Consider the following 24,068-nt stretch of genomic DNA (forward strand, 5'->3'; position numbering starts at 1 on the left):
CTTGTAGTGCACATAATCCAGCAACCAGGCATGTTCTGTGACCATCTGCACAGGTCAAGGACGCTCATCCTACTTGAACCCCAAGGCAGAATGGTGGGTGCTCAACCAAAAGCAAAGGCTGCAGCTCTGGTGGGGGAGTTTGCCCCATCTACCCCAGCAGTGGCTGAGGCCTCCACCCAGATGGAGCTGCTGAAGGAGGAGGCTGAAGTGCAGACTTCAGGCTGAAAGAAGTTCCAAGGCCTTTCTCCTGGATCAGGGGCAGGAAAAGGCTGCAGACCTGCCTGCCAAAGGTGTACCCAGCTAGATGACATCCTGTGGCAGGTGACTGAGCTGCAGGAGGCGGTTTGAAGGCTGCGTAACACTGGGGAGGCTGAGGAGTGAGACAGCTTATTCCAAGTGTAGACTTGAGTGGCCTCACAGCCCAAAACCAAACAGAAAGAAACTCCTCCACTGGAACACACAGAAGGAAGGGGAGCCAGCAATGCAGAAGAATGAAAGCTCCTAACATCAAAGACTTCCTTTGATGCCTGAGGTGCCCTTGCAGAACCACTTTGCTGCTCTGCAGACTGAATAGGAAAGACTTCTGTGCCCCTCTCTTTCTCACCTTATTGAAGAATTTTTCATACAGGACTGGTGCTTAAATTTCTCAAACTGTTAAAATGATAGCAGCATTAACATTTTCCTCCATTTTACTTACATAAGTACTTGATATTATGGATGCCTGTTTCTGTTGGGTCTACTTGGGTACAGAGCTTTATTTCCATGAGAGAAATACATTTTTCCTGAAAAGTGTCTTACAGTCACATTTTGAAAGAAGAAATTGCAAAACTGATTTAGTGCATAAATCAGATAAAATATTTATTTACAGACATGTAAAAATTATGTTACAACATTTTAAAGAAAACTGTAATGAACGATCAATCTGCTCTGCATGGGCAAACTCTGAATGTTTTAGTTCTAAATTGTAGTGGCACCAATTAAAAACATGACTGCTTACAAGATTGTAGCTATCTACATTGTTTAGGTACTGTGGTTTTTCAGAACTAAAAATGGAAATATAGAGAAAACTAATAAGAATTGCAACAATATGTAATACAAGAATTTATAAAAGTAAAAATATTTCTTCTTGATCCAAACTTTAAAGCTTTTTAGTAAATATTTTCCATTCATGCAGCTGCACAGGTTTGAAACAAATATCTGAAATACACAGAGCATATAGGTCTGTGTAGAAAATGAATTGATTTGATTCAGAACTTTAAAGGATTTTATAAGACTGTTGACTATCCAAACTGATTGACAAGATCTTTTGTTTCTTGTTCTTCCATATTTCAAGGGATGAGCAATGTTTAAAAATCCCACAACTGACAAAACTCATGTAAAACAATAAAGGTAGTGGTGGCAAACAACACCGAGCATACCACATACATGAACAGCAGAGAACTATCAAGATCTGTTGAAGCTACCAGCATCCTCTGTAGTGATTTTAAGCAAACATGCTATTGAGAACCCTTGCTAATAATAGACTGCATGGCGTAACAATCTTCTGGCTTGCAAATTAAATAGTGCCCCATGGTGTTATCAGAGGCGTCTTTTTGTGTTCAAAATATATTCAGGACTTAAACTGTAGTGTGAAACAGTGTCAATATTATGAATGTGCAATTATTTCTGTGAGTTTATAATCTAAGGGTAATGATTGTAAAGAATGTGTAAAATCTAAGAGTGCTTTCTGTGAGTATTAGTGCATTTGGAATGGAGGTGGTGAAGAGACAATATAGCTAGATGTTGCTCATATCTAGTTTATTAATACCAATATCAGAACTGATCTCCTTGGATGACATTCTCCATCTCTTAAGTCAGCCAAGGGGAAAATGCCCCTTTAGCTGCTAAGGTTTGGAGTTATTTTTTTTAACTGTCAGGCAAAGATGGAGATCCCAGAATGGCAATTCTTATTGCATTTTTAGAGTTAAGAATGATCATAACCTGTATTAAAAGATAGAAAGTGAAGAAGTATTTCACCCTCTGATTTGACCTAACATTTCACTTACAGAGAAGTAATTTTTTTTTTCTGCATTTTCTGGGAGAGTCAGCCTTGGCAAATTCTGAAGCTGTGATTCTTTATGCTCAAATATAACTACTTATTCTAGTCTTTCCTTAATTAAGTAGCTAGGTACCACCCAGCACTTATGTAAACCATGTAACTCCACAGACAATAGACAAGCTAAATATAAGGTACACAAACATAACTGCAAGTGCTATGTTACATAGTCTCCTAGTGAAGAAATTTTCCACTCAGTAATAGAAAATTAAATTCCAATGTATGCTTTTCTTCCAAATTTTTTGAAGAATATCAGTCTGTCTTTGATGATGGTCCCCATGCTCAAAACCTGACCAGAGACCTTGAGCTCCCACCTCCTCATACTCCCACTATTTGAGGTGAACCTATCATGTCAGAAACTGCTTTTTAAAATAGAAATTTAAAGTTCAATATTTTAAAGAGTCTGTCTGGTATCTTTTGTTTTCTCTTGCTTTCAGCCTACAGAGAATGATTGAAAGGGCAAGGCAAGGGTTCATCTCTGTAGTGCTGAATGATCCCAAATACCAAATACCTCTGGTCATGGATATCAATGGATGTCAGGTCTTTGTGCTGCAGACTGGAACACAGCTGGGTCTGAGCTCCATTTGACTGCCTAAGATACTTCCTAAGTTAATACTATTCCCTCTTGAAAAGCTGTAGTTACTAAATAATTTATTTCCTTGCAACTACTTTAAAAACATGTCTCTTTCTATAGGAGTATATCTCACATAAAGATGTAGATGATATATTCCTTGTTTCATGTCATCTGCAGTGCTAAGGAAGTCTGACTTCGGGGTGGTGAACAAACTGGTACTTTTATCAGAGAAGAAGACCTTTTGCCCATATCATATATGCTTTGATACCCTTAATGTCTCAGTAACACAGGAGAAATAATGCATCCATTCTGTTTGAAAGGAATTATGATTTATTAAGAAATTCTATACTGAGATTCCCCCTACAACATCTGTAATAATTAATTATTCTAACTTCAAGTTTTTAGGAGGGATTTAGGATTTTGTGAGTGGAAAGACTACTGCCAGAAAATAACCCAAAAAGTATAGGCTAACTCAGGCTGTCAGATGTTGACAGGCTATAAGTAATTTTCCTGGCTAGACAGGAGACTGACTGTCATGGAAACTTTCCATATGGTAACAACAAACAGCCTTTAGAGATTTGCAGGAACAGCTGTAACAATGTCTGATGAATGGCATCAGGGAGAGTGCTTATCTGAAGAAAGAGATTTACAGAAGGATCCAATTTACAGTTTGTCAAGGATTGCTCTCTTATTTTGACATTTTCACTTTTTAGAAGCTATCCTATTACTAAATATAATTATTTCCAATGAAAAATAAATTAAATAAAATAATGGAAAATACCATACAATGTATTTAAATGTGACACTGATCATAATGGTCTTGTTTGAATTAAACATTAAACAAAGAAGTGCAATATCACCTGACTCTAAACATGGTATAACAGTAAAACATGCTAATCATAAAAATAGCTTTTAGAAATATACATTTGTATACAGTGTTTTCCACACCTGTTAAATATGTCCTTCATATTATTATGATACAGTACATTGGCCTTTAAGACATCAAAATTAAAAAAATAATACCAATAATTAGCCAGAGAAAACCACATTTACAATCTAAACCATAAAAATCTGACAATTGTACAGCTTAGAACATATAAGAAATGGAATTTCTAATATTTGAACAATAACGTCCATTTTAATAAGTAAACTGAGTTTCATACAAATTGAATTAAAGGTGTTGCTAGCCAGTAAGAAACCGCAGTTCACAATATTCTGTGGGGAAGTCAGAGTTTCTCTTCTCAGCCTTCAGGGGGTTCACACATGACATCTCATCACTTGATCTGTAGAAACTGAGAAATGAAATGTTGGCTTTAGTATGAAGGCATAGAATTTCTTCCAGCAGAACCTCAAAAAGAAGCCAAGACAGCTGGGGAAAAGAGCGAAGAGGACTATGATTTCACTTTTTCACAAATCAAACAAATATCAATATCTATTAGATTTTCCCATCTTAAACCATCGAAGGCTAAAAGAAGAATAGTGTTCCTGCAGCAGTGGACAATCAGGACTGTGCAACAATCCTGGATTAGACTGTATGGACCAAAATAATAACAGTGAATCAAGCAAGAGCTGTTGAGGTTGAAGTATACCTGCTCTCAACAAGCTATGCAAACAACTGCTGCATAATGTCTATTTTAGCAGCAGGAAATAGAATAATGTATCTTAGCTGTTTTGCAATGAAATGCTTTATTTACATAATAGCATTCAATCTAAATAAATTGCATGTAGAATTCTTTGCTTCAGTCCCATCACACTATTTATATACCTTACTCCATTTCTATTGACTGTATGCTTTCAACAATGCCTATAGTTACCAGATTGATGGATCTTTCCTCAGTGGCTTCCCTTTTGTTGTTGCCCATTTTATTATTGTTCTTGTGTACATGCCGTAGGATATAATTGTATATCCTCTGATTTCTTTCGTTGTTTTACCAGCCACATTGTGAAACTGCAAAAATCCAGTATTATTCAATGCTTTTGAGGATCATTCTTCCATCAGAGGCAGAAACAGGTAGCATCTAAATATCTGAGTCCTATGATATGTGATCCATTAATACTACCAGCTTCAACTATGCATTCAGGGATGCTTCAGGGGAACATAAGACATACGAGCTACACTTACCCATAATAGTTTCCTAATCACATCTGTTTGGAAAACTGTCATTAGAAAATGTTAACGGAAGTAGATGGTTTCTTTTTTTAAACTGAAATTTTCAATCCAAGGGGGTTTTTTAATTTTGACAGGAAAAAGATATTTCAGTCAATTCCCCCCAACCTTTGGTTCCATCTTTTTTTATAACTAAACCAGAATACAGCTGACAAAATCTGGTGCACTTCTGATCAAAGCCTGAAAATTTTCCAGATGTTCTTTTCAGACAATTTCCACCTCTTTCAGTGAGTTTTAAGTCTGACTTTTCCTTATTCATTAAGAAAAAGGGGAAATTTCTGTTAAAATTTCAATTTATTGAAAACATGGTTTTCAAGTGAAAAGGATTTTACCAGAAATATCAGAGTCCCTGCAGGACTGGCCTCCTGCCCTTTGAAGCATTCAGGCATCAGATTTTTCACTTGTTGCAAAGAGAGCAACAGATTTCTGGTTGTGATCTTCTCGAGTAACCAGTATTAGGGAGAAGAGCTCAAGTGAGACATTTCAGAACTTTCTTCTTTCAGTTAAAACATCCTGAAATCATTCTCTACTTGCACAGAGAGAAATCTTCATCTCCCCTATTTTAGGTCTGATCCCTAGACAGACCTATCTATATGAAAAACGACACTTAAATTCTCCCCTTAAGTCTGTGAGAGGCCTAATGGCTGTTAAGTAGTTTTCATCTTAGAAGAAGTAAAAAACCCACTGTACATCCTATTAGCTCCAAAGAAGATTCCTCTTTTCTAGCCTTTTTTCACCTATGCTTTGCTGTTCCATTAAGCCATTATAAAAAGCAATAATTATGCAAGCAAGAAGAGAGGCAGATTTTAAAGTTATTTATTGAAGCTTTTTCCCCTCACCATAAACTTGTCAAGCATTTACCTCTCACTAACAATGAAGAGCTTCATTAGGTTACTAATGTGAAATGTTACTGCTAACCACATGGATCCAAGTCATCAATGCTGCTTTGCTTTTGTTTAGAACAAGGATATGATTTTACCAACTATACCAGTCCAAAATCTTGCATTCTTTCTTCTGTATGTGGGCTTCATATTTGCCTCTCAATGCAAATAATGTTAAATTCTGAGAAGAAACTTTAAAATCTGAAATAGTCAAGCTTTTATTTTGCATAGAATGACAGGAATCCTGGACTATGATTAATCTAGACTAAGGCAATGTTAATTTTCTCCTATTTCTTTCTTCTGAATAGTGTGCAGTTTATCATCTGGCTTTATGGTAGTGCTGATGATATTAAAAAGTCCTCATAATGACTAATGTTTTTCTGAATTTTTTTCATTTCTTTCACCTAATATATAAAACCACATCCCGACACAACAAGGATGAACTGAATTACATTTAAGCCAGCAATAAGGCTTTCATTTGATGTAGTTCTAACAGAAAACCACTTTAGAAAGTGTGATTTGACCATAATGCATTTTAAGAATTGAATAACCCAACTGAGCATGCAGACTTGGCATCTGTAGACAATATCAAAGAAACAGTATATTCTGTCCTAATTGCCATCATAATATCTGAAAAAAAGCTGGAGAGCAGTTATGGAATATTTATTGGTTCATTTTTCACCTAAAATTATTTCTGCTGCTTTTTTCCCTATCTGGATAACTTTTTGAGCTTGAGCTACTGAAAACACTCTTCTTAGGCATTACACTATTTCAGTCGTCCAGAAATGCTATTGCTACTGTTAATATAGTTCCAGTATGATCCTTCTGGCATTTTCACCAAATGTAAATTATACTAGACTAAATTAATTTTAACTATGTGCTATTACAATGTATATAATATAGGAAAGCCAATATTAAATATTAAAAACCTCACTAAATGAAAGTGCAGTTCTACTTAATGGGTCCCAAACTATAATAATTCAAAATGATGGAGTAAATCATATAAAATTCAGTAAAAATGTAGAGTTTCCCATCTTGCCTTTTAGATATTAAATGGTTAAAAACTTACCTCCCCTCAAAGCCTAGATAACTCCTATCTTTATGTCTGTATATTTTTAAGAATGCTCTGCACGTAAAGGATATTTTCTTGCGAGAGAGCCTCGTCATCAGATCACCTGCCAGGGCACCATTTCCTCAATGCTCTGTGCTTCATAGTCAGGAAACACAACATAGTAGGAGTAGCTTGCACTCTGTATTGCTCCTAAAAGTCTTTTACGAGAAGACAAGCTCAATATATGATAAAGACCTGCAGGCATCATTCTTTCAGAACAAGATGCACCAGCCCCCTTTCCCTGGCCTCCCCAAGCAGCTGAAAGCTGTAATGGTAGACCAGCCCTTCTGTGGTTGGGGAGCTACTGACTTTTCTAAACTCATTCAGATGGACTTTATCTGTCTGAAGGAGACAAGAGTTTTTCTCTGCTGGCTGGATCTAAACAGAGCTCAGCCTCTTTCCTGCTCTGATTTATTTGTTCTTCCTTGCAGTTTGAAAAAGGGAGAAGAACAGGAATATGTTCCTTCTTCCCAATAAATACCTAGTTTCCGTCTCACAGGGTTTATAAGAAAAGTGTGCTGGACTTCCTTTACCATGCTCATCTTCTGGATTTAGATGTACAAGAATAAATATTACTTTATGAGAGCATAAACTGAGCATGTATTCTTGGGAGGGAGTATTAGCAATGCACTATGACTAAATGACAGAAGAGGTATACATGATTAACATCTTCCCTTGTAGTATATTAGGAAAATGTTTAAAGAAAAGTTCCACAGAATATGGTTGTTACAGACTTTACTATATTACCCTATAGTAATTATAAGCAATAGGAGCATCCAACAAGTATATGCAAGATTTTCATCTGACAAAATGCATGTTTTTAAACAATCAATGACTCTGAATGTCTTTTGTGATTACATTAATCTTAGAAATTCCCAGAAAATGCATCTGAAAAGTGAATGGGTAGATGATGGTGCACATATACACATGAACTTGAAACCCAAAAACTCAAGTATCCTTCCTCTTGCTCTCCTGCCTCTTTTTCCTTGACAGACAAACACATTCTCATGACTGGAATTCTGAGTGCAATAACTGTAATGGAGGCATCTCAAGCTACTGTTGACCACTTTTTGGTAAAATTGCACATCTACCTCTTGCAGGCTCCTGTTAAGTAGGAAACTTTATGCCTGACACCTTTCTAGGTTTCTGTTGGTGTCTGACTAGGCTTTGGCAGTGGATTATGTGACTGTCATACATCACTTTCTGCAAAACAACTGCAAGTCCCATTAAAATGCAGCAGGTGTGATATTCTTTCACTCCCAGCACTGGCCCTCATTCTTGCACTACCTCAAACTGCAATTGTAGCATGATTACTTTGGTTGCATCTGAGGTTCACTATACTGTTATCTCTACAACTGAATCTAGGTCCACAGATGCTGTTCTTACACCCTCTAGGATAGCATACTCTGTTTCATCTCTAATAATTTCTTTTGATTATGAAATGTTCTTTCTGGACAGCCAAGGAGGTGAAAAACAATCTGTTTGCAGATCAGGCATTTTTTAAAAATCCCAACAAAACAACCAAAACTTAATTAGCCATTATTGATCTAGATATTTACATAAAATAAGAAAAATCAGAATGCAGTACAGAGAGTAGCAGTGCAAATTGTCATTCTGTTTATTTGCTATGTCTAACTCAAGACATAGCTTGAGTTTCTCTGACTTTTCTCTTAAGCAGGCAGCTTGCACTGAGTGCAAAACCAGTAATTTATGTTTGAGAGGTACCATGGGGGCATGCTCATTTGCTGGCTTTTACACATCATTCTTCATCATCAGCAGAAAACCATAAGGAATGAGTAGGGCTTACCAAGGAACCTTGAATTTGTATTAGCTATCACATTGACTTCCCAGCTGTACATCTTGTACTTGGTCCCTTGATTTAAAGTGGGAAATCTCAAATTCAGGAACAGTTATATATTTAGTTTAATGCCCCCATATGAAGTGTAAATGCTCGGTTGAGTAGATGTGAGCAGGGGAATGTGAATGTATGTTACACACTTGCTGCTGTCAGCTGTAACCCTTGTAAAACATGACAAAATTATGGCACTAAAGCAAAACTGTTTATAATGAGCTAGTGATAGAAGATTCACTGCATTTAACAAATAGAGGGATTGTACAGTTTGATAAATATTAATAAAGAATAATTGCAAGAACTGGTTGCACCTTCTTTAAATCTTTCTTCAAATGATGAAACCTAATCATTATGCTTTGCAGTCTGTCAATCATACTTTAATTGCTGAAAACACTACAGAATCGTTTTTCTGTTCAGTGAACAGCTTAATTACTTTGAAGAGTTAGTACTTATGTGAGTACATGTGAGAATGACTGTTTTACTTATCAGTGAAAACAAGCTTCTATCCCCTTTGTATTAAAATGCTCTGTTTCGATTGTTTGCCTGAAAAAAATCAACAGGAAGAATAAGATAACCCTATCAGACACTGATTTTTCCCCTAGACCAACATATCTTTTCTGAGTCCTGTGTAGGCAGAATTGTGATGGATACTTGTGGGTGTAGTGGTGGAGAGAGGATCCAATATTTGGAGAGTGCCAGTGAGGACATACTGCAATTGAGATGATGGTCAGGTGTGAGACTGAAGGAATGACTTTGGGATTAGAGTCACCATGGTTGTTTGGGAGCCTGAGAGGAGCTATGAGGGAAAGAAGTGGATCAGTCTACCTTACTTTAATCTGTGTTTTTCTCCTGCTAAACCGCTTTTGGCAGTAAGGCCTCCTGATGCTGTCCACAGAGTTTCCTCTGTCTGTACCAGTGTGCCTTGAGGTATCCAGTACCAAACACAGCAGAGAAAAGAAGTCCCAATTTTGTTTAACCCTGCATATGAGTGGATATTCATAGCAAATTCTCAAAGGTATGACTCTCATTGAAGATCATTAGGTGTTTTCTGCTTCTTGGGATTGTGTATGTTCCATGAGAAGCAAGTCTGAGTCCTATCAGGATTCATAATAAGCATTGCCCTTTATCATCCTAAATGCTACAGAGAAGATGGTTTTAGGCTACAGGGTGCTGCCAGAAAGCTGTAGAACAAAATTCCTACTGAATTAACCTTTCCTTGATGTGAAGAGTAGGGAATTCTCTAGTGTGAGGTGGTGATCCAATTAGTAATAATGTTAAAGGCAATAGTTCCTGTCCTACCACTGCCAAGGATACTGGTTTGAACACACAGCTTAATGCATAAAGGAACTACTAAAACTTGTGCCCTGAGGCCATTCATTATGTCTACATTTTAAATAGTGTGGTTTTAAAATATATGAAAACAGGAGCTTACTAGGAGAACTACCTTAAACTAATTCCACAGAAAGCACCTACTAAACTTTCACAGTATTGTCAAATTAGAGTTTAGATAGGTAGCAAAAACCCGATTGTACCCATTGTAGGAAAAGAAATACTGTACACCATGATGGTATTGAGATGTTGAGTGTCTTGTCAAATCAATCAGAGATTTTTCATTTACTTGGAGGCAGAAGTTTTAATCAACTAAAAGACCAGGTGGAGTGAGATAAAAAACAAATAATTAGAGAAGAAATGGGGAGAGCAGCCTGCTGGAAGAAGTGGTTGGAAGCATATAGCATGAGACAGAGATGCCAGGAAAGCCCAGAGTAAACCATAGGAAGAAGGAACTGAATGAGTCTAACAGTGATGCACAATGGATATTTAAATGGTGACAGTATAATGAATTTGGATAGTCAATGAAACATACAGGATGTGGAGTTACCTGCTTAAAACCGTCATCTGTGAAAGACTTGGTGTGGGAACGTGATCAGGGTGGAAATAACAATAAAAGCTGGTCCTATTTTAAACAGGTTTTGCTTTGCATCTTCCTACCTAATACTTATTTTAATGCACAGTGCTTAGTAGTGCATAAAATTTTGGTTTTATGAGGATTTCAAGAGATACTAATTTTAAAATAAAAGTTACAAAGCAAAATGCTGGATTTGGGGTTATATTGTGGTCTACAAATGGTGCAGAATCACTTAATAGCTGAGAAGGAATTAGTATAAACCTGGAAAGAGGAAGTAGAGAAGAATGTAGCCTTTTAATTCTCTGTTTATTTGGTCTGGAAAACACCTTACTCATTTTGAAAGACTACAAAACTGTAGTATAGTTTCAGAAATCAACAGCAACAACAATTTGGAAACTTAGATACACATAGCATCATGACAGGCTGACTGAGATGGCATTTGATTAACTTCCAAATCTTCATTTTGGGAGACTGAGCTTGTTTTATTCTTCACTGATTGCTTTTCTGTTGAAATGGCAATTACAGTTCTATCACCTTCTAAATAACTTCCCTTCTCTAAGGTCTATAAATGCCAATGTACGGATAAATTCAATCTGCCTTTCATGTTTTGATATTAATCATGCAGAAAATCTTCTTGGTAACACATTTATATTTTCTCAAAAAATGGAAACCTTTTGGGTCACTAACTGCAGTGGCTCTGCAATTTGTCTTGAAAAAAATAAAAACATTTCAAATTTCTGCCTTTTAATATGGAAAAATAACAACCTTTTGGCTTTCATTGTTTACACCTATTTACTCTCGTTAAGACTTTGAACAGAAAAATGTTTCCTCTGAGGGTTTTTCATTCAGCATTCTCAAGGCTCAAGCATACTGATAAAGCCTGTGAAATGAGTGGTTTCCAGGGGAACTAAAGCTATTTACTTTCAAAGACTGACACACCAGAAAAAAATATGTGAACCATGACAATTGCTCAATTTCAGTTAAATCTAAGAATTTGATGATTAAGCTGATAGACTCAAATCCATAGCCAAACACAGGCCCAGTGGCTGGCCTGAGTTGTTCCAGAGGATTTCAGTGTCCCAGTGAGAGCCTAGAAAACACCAGTGTCCCCCTTCCCATCCACCACTTTCCCAGCGTACCTCATACTGCTGCTTTGGTAGCTATATTAGGTTACTATTTTGATATCTGTTCTCCCTACACAGGGCTGGGGAATGTTGGTTCCAAATAATGGGTGAACCAAACCCAACCCAGCAACTTCAACAAGTCAACCAAAGTTTACTGGAGTCAACTAAAGTACAGGGAAGTAAAAGAGCTACTCCACCAGAATTAGTTAAAATTACATTGGCAAAAATATTGGTGGGTGGAAACTGAAATCAGTCTTCATATTAAAGTGTTGACTTACTTCAATTAAATCTGATGTTTCTTTGCCTGCCATAAGGTACAGCAGAAGCTTGTGAAATTTTCTGTAAGTCACCATCATCTTCACCTGAATAGAAATCCATGCTTGCTTCTGGGTGGTAGGTGTTTGGTTGTCCTTGTTTGTGCACTGCACTCAGAGGTTGACTCTATGCTCATAAATTTCAGTCTAGAAAAATCTGTGGAGCTAATTCTGATCTACTTAGATTGAATAAATATATTGAGGCTACTAACACTGAATATTAAGGTCACATGTTATATCAGAGATGAGTTAATATATAGATTACATATTACAGAATATAGATTCACAGGAATAGATGTGAATTCAAGAAAATTACTTTGTTTATTTGTTTTAGAGAAGTGCAGTTACAGGCAGGAAAGTCTAGTAGAAAGAGACACAAAATGTGTGATAATATTACTTGCATTTTCTGCATGTTCCCATGTGATATGTGGAGGATAAGATTTAAATAATTTGAAAAATATTATGTAGTCAGTCAGAAGTAACCTAGTTAAAACCCTGAACACCACTTAGGAAGTTGTCTTCTGATAAATCTACTACCAGGAAAAATGAGGAGGAGGAGCGAGTAGCAAGGCCCTTCCAATGACTCACACGACAATGGGTGAGCAGCAAACATGCCTACTGTGCTATTGCATACATTAAATATAACAAAAGGGCATGTTAGGAAGTTTCTTACGTTTTTTGATTTCATGGCATGCTTTTATTATTTTTTCATTTTTTCAGTCACAGGTTATTAGATTTACTGCAGCTTTGGAAGGTACAACAAATTACTATCTGTCAGGTATGCTGCCCCTAATGACTTTCTTAGCTTGCTCAAGTACGAACATCTTGCACTGATATTTATCAAGTGAACACTATCTTTACCTATTCATTTGTCTTAGGAATGAAGAGCATCATGTTTCTCCTGATACTGAAAGCAAGATTTCAATGAAGTCCAAAATATTCAGTGCATAGAAAAGACAAAATTTTGTTTGGTCTTAGTGATTTTTAAAGTAAGCTCAATAAGATTTCTAGCACAAGATTTCTAGCCATTCCACTAATTAGAAGTTTTGTCCTTTTTTTTTTTTTCTAGGTAGTACCCTGTATAAGTTGTCACAGTACCTGTTGATCTTTTCAACAAGACTAATCAGCCTAATTTGGTTTATAAAAAAAGTCAGTCTTGTCTGTCCTCATGCTATGGACAGAAAAACAGTGCCTCTAAAAGGGCAATCAAAAATTTCATTTAATTACAATAATACCTTAGGTACTATCAATATAGTCATATATTTGATCAGTCTTGCTATTTGAGATATGCAAAACTGGGTTTAAACTAGATGAAATTCATCAGAGAATTTTTTGTTGTTTTTCTGTAGATTTTATTCTACTCTCAACTGAGTATTCTTATTGTTGAATTTCATACAGAATAATAAAAGCAAGGAAAGTTTCACAGTTTCATACAGGTTTGCTATTAAATTAATTTCCCTTTAGCTACTTATAGGAGGGGTGTGATGGATACACTCAACCCCTTAACCAAACTCGTGATAGTTTGGTTTAGGCTTCAAAGGAGGTAAATGCTTGAGCCATAGCCCAGCCAAGAACTCTTCTAGTTGCAGTCTGTTCTCTGAAGGCCCACAAAGGCAAACAGTGGCACAGTGAGCATTGGTGTGTATGAGCTTGAAACACCTGTCATGCAACTAACACATGAACAGCAGGAAACTTTTCCAAGACTCATTTAACAAGGCACAAAGCAAGTTGTGGGTACAAGGAACCCCAGGCATATCTTTCTCATTGCAAGTAACTTGACTACAATCCAACCAGTTTATTCCACAAATACGACAGCTTAAGTGAGCCTTCTTTGAGCTCTCCCAGCCAAGCAGCCTGGCTGCATGGTGGTGGTCTCCCCTTGAGCTGAGATGCCTCTCAAGGTTACTCCTCGAGGCACATAGACCATTTATCAAGAGTAGATGTTTGGTGACTGATATTACACAAAACCTTTTAGTATGGTAACTCTGATTTGTGTCTTGGTAACTCTGAGTTGTGTCTTGGTAGTTTTGAATCATTGTTCAAATGACTGTTCTATACAGTATTAAAGTGAACTTTATCACTGAACCTTGTTTAGTCACACTTTTACAACATAATATTAAAACCATCTTTGCTAATACCTTTGCTAATACCTTTCAGCAATCTAAATCACACATTTGCGGCAAGAGGGAAATGTTTTTGATGAGCTTTAGCCAAAGAAGTAGTTGGTTCCTTTGATTTAAATAGTAATTGCATCAATTCCTACAAGAAATATAGCTATTATTTTATCATAATGGCTTTGCTTTTGCATAGTGAAACTCAGTGCAGCAAGAGGATTATTCTGAGTTTTATGTCTGTGGCAGTTTCTGTTATTCATGTTTGAAACATGATTCTCTTTCAGACATTAGAAATAAATCTAATAGACTGAAAACATGCAGTGTGGAGGTAGAGAAAAGGACAAGAGTAAGAAATTAAATACCCCTGAGAGGTAAATATAGCTGAAATATACTTAATAACAAGAGAACTATAATTGTTGTTGAAATAACTGCTGTAAATCTACAGTGTAACCAAAACTAGGCCTCTTACAGTCTCTGTATCTTGGGTTCTAAAATAAGTTAATAAAAATGCCTCTTAAGACATCTCATTAAAATTGACTCACTATTATGGAAGTCCCATCTAATAATGCTCTTGTGGCTTTATTACTTTTAGCATAGCCACAACGGCATAAAAACACAATGCCGTGACTGTGAATATATCCTTCAAATTCCAACTAAGCAGAGTCTCATCTGAGTTATGACATGATAAATCAGTTATATCTTAACTTCGATCACATACTCTACCAGAAAACACTGTTTGCTCTACTGAATACTTAATTACTAAACCACTACTGTACTGTTAATATTATAGTTAGCTATTATGAAAGGTTGCCAGTTTGGTAGAAACTCTTATTCTCAGGCAAGTGTAATACAGATAAGAGTGCTGGTGTATAACTCATTCCAATTAATTATTTTGTTGGTATTGTACTGAGCATTAGCTGAAAGTGATTTTTTTTTTCAAATTTACTGTACTTCAGGCTTTCAGGTAACTAATTGAATGCAAACAACAACTATGTTGTTTACAAGAGGATTGCAATAACTTGATCAGTACTTCCTCAATGATTGATTAGCACCCTTTGAAACAAGTTCAAAGAAGATATATTAAATGTTCTGGGGCTGCACTGGGCTGTCCAGGTGCTAAATCAGCAGAGTAGAGGAACCACCACACATTCTAACTCAGAAGCATTTTTCCTGCAAGCTCTCAGTCCTGCCACACACTGTTAATGCTACCTCTAGTAAGAAGGGGCTTGTTATAGAGGGACTGAGGACAAGCAGCTTCTCAAATATCCAAAGTGTTGGATTGCTGTTGCAAAGGTGACTTTGCTGTTCTTCATTGTGAAGCCACAGTATTAAGAGGGGGTTATTTGGTATCCTTCCCACTACTTACAATTTAAAGACATGACAGACACATAAAGCCTGCTTGATATCACTTACGATTTGTGTTCCAATGATTTGTGACCTGTTTGTGATTTGTGTGTGAACTGAACCTAGTAAACATGAAGATCTTTTTTCATAGGAACTTGTTTTCTGTAAGACAGTATGGGAAGCTGCATAGGTATGTTGTTTCTTCACAACACTGTTGAGGGACAGCTTAAAGTAAAAGGAACGCGTGGATATGTTTGCACTAAGAAGAAACAAAGAAATTTTAAATTCACTGTTACTAGAAACTGTTTAATGTTAGGAGCAGATAGAAAGCCTGAATTATGGGTCTAGTAAAATCTGGGATAACCAACTACTTGTTTTTTTACCTGAAAGAAGTGAAGGAAACAGACCTGAAGTTCTCAACCCCTCCAGCTACCTCTGATGGTTGGTTTAGTGATGTAAGTTGTAAAGTAAGCGTAGGAGCTACATTCCAAGTTAGTGACTATTTTATACATATATAACTACAATATATGCATGCCCTTGTACAAGGGGGAGTGAGGGGCCAAGGTGTAAGAGAAGGTGGGTGAGAAGCTTATGGCAAATTTCACTGTGTGAGTTCAAGCCAACAATTTGATGTATCCGTACATAGATGGATCATGTATCTGAAATCACCATTTAAAGAACTCTTCAGTATGTTAATGCAGGAAAATTCTTTGGGAATTTTTTTGTAAAGATCCTCAAGCTGGAGTGTCTGCAGTACTGGAGATACTGAGAGACATTTGTGGGCAAATGGCACAAAAGAAACTTTCCTAAGAGGTGATGTTCGATGACTGCAGCAGGTGCTTCAAATGCAGCATATCTTGAATTAAAGGACAATCAAGGACAATGGACAATCAAGTTATTGCAGTGTAAAAGTTTTTCACACTTCAGCTGAGCCATAACAGCTGTTTGCAGGCACGTCTTTAGTCCATAGAAAATTACAATGCAAGGATGAACAACATTCTGATGTAGATGGTGGACAAAGAGGGTGTGCAGATGTTGGATGTGATGTTGTTTTGTGTGTGCAGCCAGGCAGCTAACTGAAGGGTCTGAAGGGTCCTTAAATCAATGCCTGACTTAACTCAGACTGCAGGCTAAACTACTCTGTCTTTCTTTACAGTTGATCTAGGCTGAAAGCAGGCACAAGGACAGATGCCATGACTCAGATAGTGTGCAGTAACCTGTTCCTCTAAATAGGCACCATGTGAATTTAGAGAACTGATCCTACCACCTAAACCTACAGCACACATCCTGCATAGTCACTGCCTTTGCAAATTAGAATTAGAAATAGAGAAAAATATATTTTTGAGTCCTCTGGTGCAAAGATGCTGACACACATACACAGATCTAGAAGCTCCATTCTGGCAGCATGTGAATTATGGCAGTGAGTATGTCCTTCTTGAACACTTTCCTTTACTGACAGCCTTAGGACAACAGAATTCTGTTCAGCAAACCTGCAGGAGGTTTTGGGCAAATGGCTTGGCAGAAGATTTACAGCTAAATCTAAAGAACTCAATAAAGGTTAAGATCTAAATTTAAGTCATGTTCCTCTCTCCCTCTAATAATATTTTTCATGCTAGTGGACTCACAACTAAATTTTTGTGCTGAATGGACTTCAGAGCATTAGTTATGCCCATTTAAAATATTTTTCTATTTCCTCTGCTGGCCTTAGTGATGAAAGAAAATATTTTTAAATCATTGTCCTAAACCCCTTTAGCTATATATTTGGAAAACATTATAGATTTCATTAAGAAATGTCCTTTGGAAGGCATTTATTTTTCCGAGTCCAAGGTTATGATTTTACCCATGGAAAGTTTGTCTTAATTATTTCACATTTAACACTTTTCTTGCTTTAAAAACCTTTTTTTTTTTTTCCCAAAAAGACTTGTAACTGGCTCCATTACAAAATGACACATTTACTATTAGTCAAGTCTTGTCCTAAATAATTTAGTCTTTATAAAACAGAATAACAACAGCTGTTAAGACTTCTTGCTTTATAACGAGTTTATACATCTACTTTACTTTTCACAAAACAGAGGGCAATTTCAGATAACAGGGTACAGAATGGGTAGAAGCAGAATGAAATTCCAAGTATTCCTTCTGGGGTGTTCACTATAAATTTGATAGTATTGATACTGACTTTTCCTTTATACAACTATCAATGACTGGAGTAGAAAATAAAGCTTATAGAAATTGGCCATTATATCTACATAAGTATATGTAAGTACAAGTGTAAAAGAGTCTAAATTATAATCTGCATCAAAAACTACTAGCTTCAGATCATAAAAGTACTGGTTAATACTGCTGACTGTTTAGGTAAAAAGTATAGATGAAAGAAAGTGCTTGGCAATGCACTTTCTGAGCCCTTTCTAATAACTAATGGTGTGAAACAAGGCTGTGTTCTCACACTAACCCTATTCACAGTCTTTTTCAGCATGATGCTCCAAAGGGCCATGGCAGACCTTGATGATCAGGATGGTATCTACATTCAATATCGTACTGATGGAAGCCTTTTCAACCTAAGGCAACTGAAGGCCCACACTAAGACCTTAAACCATCTTGTCTGGGAGCTGCTTTATGCTGATGATGCCACCCTTGTTGCTCATACAGAAGAAGCTCTGCAGCATTTAACATCCTGCTTTGCAGACACTGCTGAGCTCTTTGGGCTGGAAGTCAGTCTAAAGAAGACAGAAGTTCTCTATCAACCTGTACCTCAGGAAGTCTTCCATCATCCCCATATCACCATTGGCCAATCAGAGCTCAAATCAGTCCAGCAGTTTAATTACCTAGGTAGCCTCATCTCCTCGGATGGTAAGATTGACAGGGAGATAGACAACAGGTTAGCAAAGGCATATAGTGCTTTTGGAAAACTCCATAAAAGAGTTTGGTGAAACAAACACCTGAAGAAAAGTACAAAGATCGGTGTTTACAGAGCCATAGTGCTGTCTACTCTCTTATATGGATCTGAATCATGGGTCATCTACCGCCACCACCTGTGTCTCCTAGAACGCTTCCATCAACGCTGTCTCCGTTCAATCCTAAACATCCACTGGTCAGATTATGTGACCAATACATCTGTTCTAGAACAAGCAGCAATCACAAGTATAGAGGCCATGTTGCTGAGAACACAGCTGTGCTGGGCAGGGCACGTCTCCAGGACGAAGGACCATCGTCTCCCTAAGATCTTGCTTTACGGTGAACTTGCCACTGGCTGCCGCAAGAGAGGAGCCCCGAAGAGAAGATTCAAGGACTCCCTGAAACAACATCTCAGCCTTGGCCATATTGATCAACATAACTTTCTATGCTACTTGCTTTTTAGATCTTTTCTTACTGAGGCCTCTGAGAGACGAAAAAATTCTTCTACCTCATGTGTCATTATGTAGTGTAGATACATGCTAAATATGTCATACCCACAGGGTGAAACGACAGTACTGAGCAATCAGAGGCTAATATACTGTATATCAATATCCCCACTGAGTTGTCTAATAGGAGTCTAATGCCTAATTACTGTAAAACCTACCAGTCTTGTTAAACTGTGATCACTCCTATTGCTAATGTCACTTCAGCTGGTCAGGTATTAGCCATGGTGGGAGAATATATTTACAATTATTTATTAATTACAATATTTCAAATTCCTACAAATTCAGAGTGACAGCTTCTTACAGACATCCCTCATACTTGCACAGGAGAACCTGTCCCTTTGAGAAAAAAGTATAATATCATTTGTTCTTCTGTGCATGTTAAAAGATCATAGAGTCACAAAATCATAGAATCAACCAGGTTGGAAAAGGCCTCTGAGACCATCAATCCAACCCTTGATCCATCAGCACCATGGTTACTACACCATGGCACTAAGTGCCACATCCAGTCTCATCTTAAAAACCTCCAGGGACGGAGAATCCACCACTTCCCTGGGCAGCCCATTCCAATTAGAGTCTGATTACTCTCTCCGTAAAAAAATTTCTTCCTAATATCCAACCTAAACCTCCCCTGGCAGAGCTTAAGACCATGCCATCTTGTCCTACTGCTGATTGCCTGAGAGAAGAGACTGACGCCCACCTGGCTACAACCTCCTTTCAGGTAGTTGTAGAGAGTGATGAGGTCTCCTCTGAGCCTCCTCTTCTCCAGGCTGAACAACCCCAGCTCCCTCAGCCTCTCCTCATAGGACTTGTGCTCCAGTCCCTTCACCAGCCTCATTGCTCTTCTCTGGACCTGCTCCAGCACCTCAATATCCTTCCTGAACTGAGGGGCCCAGAACTGGACACAGTACTTCAGGTGTGGCCTCACCAGCATTGAGTTCAGGGGAAGAATCACTTCCCTGGTCCTGCTGGCCACACTGTTCCTGACACGGGCCAGGATGCCATTGGCCGCCTTGGCTACCTGGGCACACTGCTGGCTCATGTTCAAGTTCCTGTCAATCCAAACTCCCAGGTCCCTTTCTGCCTGGTTGCTCTCCAGCCACTCTGTCCCCAGCCTGTAGTGCTGCAGGGGGTTGTTGTGGTCAAAGTGCAGGACCTGGCACTTGGCCTTGTTGGAATCAGACCATCTCTCCAGCTTGTCCAGGTCCCTCTGAAGAGCCCTTCTGCCTTCCAGCTGATCAACACTCCCCCCAACTTGGTGTCATCTGCAAATTTTTTAATGGTACACTTGATCCCCTCATCTAGATCATCAATAAAGATATTAAACAGGACTGGGCCCAACATTGATCCCTGGGAGACACCACTAGTAACTGGCTGCTAACTGGATGCAGCACTGTTCACCACCACTCTCTGGGCCTGGTCCTCCAGCCAGTTCCTAACCCAGCAGAGAGTGCCCCTGTCCAAACTGCGGGCTGCCAGCTTTTTCAGGAGTATGCTGTGGGAGACGGTGTCAAAGGCTTTGCTGAAGTCCAGATAGACTACATCCACAACCACCAGGTGGGTCACCTGATCATAAAAGGAAATCAGGTTGGTCAGGCAGGACCTGCCCTTCCTAAACCTGTGCTGGTTAGGTCTGATCCCTTGTCCATCTTGTAGGTGTTGTGCAATTGCACTTAGGACAATCTTCTCCATAACCTTGCCAGGCACTGAGGTCAGGCTGATGTGCCTGTAGTTTCCCGAGTCCTCCTTGTAGCCCTTTCTGTGGATGGGTATGACATTCTCCAACTTCCAGTCATCAGGGACCTCCCTGGTGAGCCAGGACTGTTTGTAGATGATGGAGAGCAGCTTGGCGAGCTCTTCCGCCAGCTGCCTCATTGCCCTAGGATGGATCCTATTTGGTCCCATAGACTCATGAGGATCCAAGTGACTCAGCAGGTCGCTAACTGTTTCCTCCTGGATTACAGGGGGGCTTTATGCTATTGATGTATTTGTATAAACGCTTCTGTTAATCCCTAACAGAAGTGGTTAGATTAAGTTCAAATTGTGCCTTTGTCCCCCTAATTTTCTTTCTACATGACCTAACTATATTCCTAACTATATTCCTTCATGAGTAGTCAGCCCTTTTTTCCATAGTTGGTAAGCTCTCTTTTTTCCTCTAATTTCTTTCAAAATCTCCCTGTTGAAGGATGAGAGGATTCAGGTTGTAGTAGCTTCTCCTGGGGATAATACTATTCAGGGGATATAAAATCAAGAGGGTCTTGTGTTGGCTAAAGGGACACAAACCTGCAAATTAAAAGTAGGTTTAAATTGCATTTGCAGCAATCAATACAAACCACTGATTATTCACATGCTCTGTTGCTCCAGACTTGCTGCTGGTTCATCAGGGTCCCTTGCTAACTGACTTCTGTTGGATTCACTGAATGATCTTTACAGTGCACTCATGAGTAAATCTGTGTTAAATAGCAAGCAATGACAATGAGCAACAGAAGTGCTTTCTTCTCAAAGCAGAAGAATGTGAAAGCCAGGAAGAGATGGAGGGTATTACAGAATCTAAACCAATGTGACTGTTCCATTCTTATTAGGAATGCATAAAAAGGTATAAATTTGACTTTCCAAATATTTTTTAGTGTTGCTCTAGAAGAACTTAACGAGTTTAGCACCATGATGGGCATTTCAGGAAAGGTGCAGCCTCAGGCTGAAAACCCAAATATTTCTTAGCCAAACACATCTAAGGAAAAATCCTTCCATCAAAAATATCTGTATCTGCCAACACTGTAGAGTATATACATGGAAGATAAGGACTGGGGACTGTGGAGGAGCGCTTGTTTACTAACAAAAAGGTTCACCATTCTAGAATCTTGTCTAGTTTTGAAATGTTTCAGTTAAAAAAAAAAAAGCACACTGTAATTTCCTTTCTCATCTACATTTCAGTAAACGAAAAATAATAAATGTAAACGAATTCATGTACACTTAATTTCCTTTCTAAAATAACAAAGTGTAGTAAAATATATTTTTCTTGTTTCTCCTCAGAGGTTCCTATTCTTAATTGATACTGTAGTGTAAGAAGAGTGTAAGACTATGCACTAGTTACAGAACATCACAGTGTTGCTGTGAGCTTATTTTGTTAATCCAAACTGTTGGTTCTCTGTGGTTACTTGTAGGAACCATATAGACAGACATGGCGTGATTATTCCTTACCAGCTCATTGCTGCCATCCTCATCAAAATCCTCCTCTATCCCATCAGTCATATCTTCTCCATCCCCATCTGCATCTGGCCCTCCTTCAATTGGCTCTTCCGTAGAGTTATCTGCATTCTCTGATATGCATTCCTCTTGAATCAAATCAGCATTATCTTCCATTTGTTTCTTTTGGGCTTCTGTAAGGAAAACATACTCTATAGAGATTCAGTAACTTTTCCTATTGGTGGCAAAGGGAAGTGCTCTGAGGAAGAAACCTAAGCTTTCCATCTCCAGATGTGCTAGCTTTGTAAAACTCAGTGTGATAATATCTACCAGGCAAATAGGATTGAAAACCTTGTTTTCAAAAATTAGTGTATAAATCATTCACAGTATCAATATGGTCACCTATCATCTATCCCATGCAGTGGATGAAGGCTTCATTTACCAGTGGATCCAGCTTTTTGATTTTCTCTACTTGACTTTGCCTTGGGAATCCAATTGGCATAGTTACCATATATTTATTTATATGCAGCCAATGAGAAGTACATAAATCTCTATGCTCTAAGTGGAAGGCTGTTAATTTCTAATAACTGAACAAGAATTTGCATGAATTTCCTGTGAATATATCTCAACAACTTTATAGATAATCAACAAATCTTTCTAGTCAGGTTTATTATGTTTTTTATGGAGTAAAGTGACAGTTACTCCTCATTGACATAATATGCTGAACTAACTGGAGAATGCCCCTCTCCAGTTACCCTCATATAGGCTTGCTATATTTTTGCAAAATGGTGAAAAGAAAGACCATTTCCATGGAGGCCTGAAGTATCTGTTCTGGTTGGCTTCATGCAGATATCTGTGTTGTTATGATTAAGTATTGCAAAACTCCTGGATATGCTGATGAACTTCATCCAGCAGCAGAAATCCAGAGGAGGATTGATGGAGAAATGACAGAGACTGACTAGCCAGAAGAGTGGTTGGAGGGATAAAGTCTTATTCCTCTGGACATCGGGAGCTTAGATGAAAAGCTTTATATACTCAAAGGGAATAGGGGCCAGAGAATTGATTGCACTGGTAGCTAGAAAAACAATGTCTTTTCAGTATGAGGGTGATGAATGCTGAAATTTCTAGAACAAAACCATTTCTTTCTTTATAAGACTGACTGTTCTGTAGCGCTAGTAGTGCATCATGTATCTTGTTGGACAGCCAATGAATCAAGGATTGCCTTGGAGCTCTATATTTTTCAGGTCTATGAACATATTATTATTTTACCTTAAATTATTATCAGCTACACATACTATTCAAATCTGCTTGTATTTTTCTGTACCATAGTCTTAAAGCAAGACATTTGTTTTACCTTTTGCCTTTGCACATTTATTTTGTCGCATTCATCTCTTTAACCTTTCTTAGTCTTTAGCCCCTCATTTTCAAATTGGTTTACTGAAGACACAGAACAATTAAGCTTTCCTCCCTTAGTCACCTAATGTTTTCAGAAAGATTCTTGCATTTAAAGAATTAAAAGTCATCTTAGATAGCTGCTCCAACAGTACTGTATTAGCAGAAGATTCAGCCCATGGAGCCTCATCTTCTATTGGTAAGGTGTTTTGTAAAATATCATGCTAGTTATAAGTCATTGTGTTACTTGCCTTACTGCATAAAGAACTGTGGATTGAATCAGCTATGCCTACTATGTCTGGCCCCACCACTTCCTGTCTCAAACCACTTCTGAGAACACTCAGCTGTGGCAGTGACAACTGAATCAACTTTGGTCAAGGCTTTTAAAAAAGGTTTGCTAAAATGACAGACTCAATACATTTAATGAGAAACTTTCTAGGATACAGCTGCTAAAAAATTAGGTCACTTAATTGTCTTAATGAGAACATACACTTGATTCTTCAGAGGAGTCTAAAATACCACCTCAGTACCCAACTCTTTTGGTCTTTATTGGGAAGCTAAACTTAAGATCCTAACTTTTAGCCCCTATCTCTAATATTACAGGGAGAATATTCTT

The 24,068-nt window shown here is 37.9% G+C and overlaps 1 protein-coding gene across 9 annotated transcripts in view; it reads right to left on the minus strand.

The window, feature by feature from the left end:
• Positions 1-832: 832 nt before the first annotated feature.
• The window catches only part of RALYL (RALY RNA binding protein like), a 375,799-nt gene continuing 352,563 nt past the window's right edge, over positions 833-24,068 (minus strand). For 7 of the 9 annotated variants that reach the window (XM_039380967.1, XM_027736501.2, XM_039380968.1 and 4 more), the window contains 2 exons: positions 22,076-22,254; positions 833-4,038 (listed from right to left, as the gene is read on the minus strand). In XM_039380967.1, coding sequence (XP_039236901.1) covers positions 3,853-4,038; positions 22,076-22,254 — 365 coding nt within the window. In that variant the 3' untranslated portion in view covers positions 833-3,852. The remainder of the gene's footprint in view (positions 4,039-22,075; positions 22,255-24,068) is intronic. The other 2 variants (XM_027736503.2, XM_027736505.2) reach the window with 1 other exon arrangement.

This window comes from Pipra filicauda, unplaced genomic scaffold, assembly GCF_003945595.2.
Source record: "Pipra filicauda isolate LSUMZ 115617 unplaced genomic scaffold, ASM394559v2 scaffold20_size4479445_pilon, whole genome shotgun sequence".
NCBI lineage: Eukaryota > Metazoa > Chordata > Aves > Passeriformes > Pipridae > Pipra > Pipra filicauda.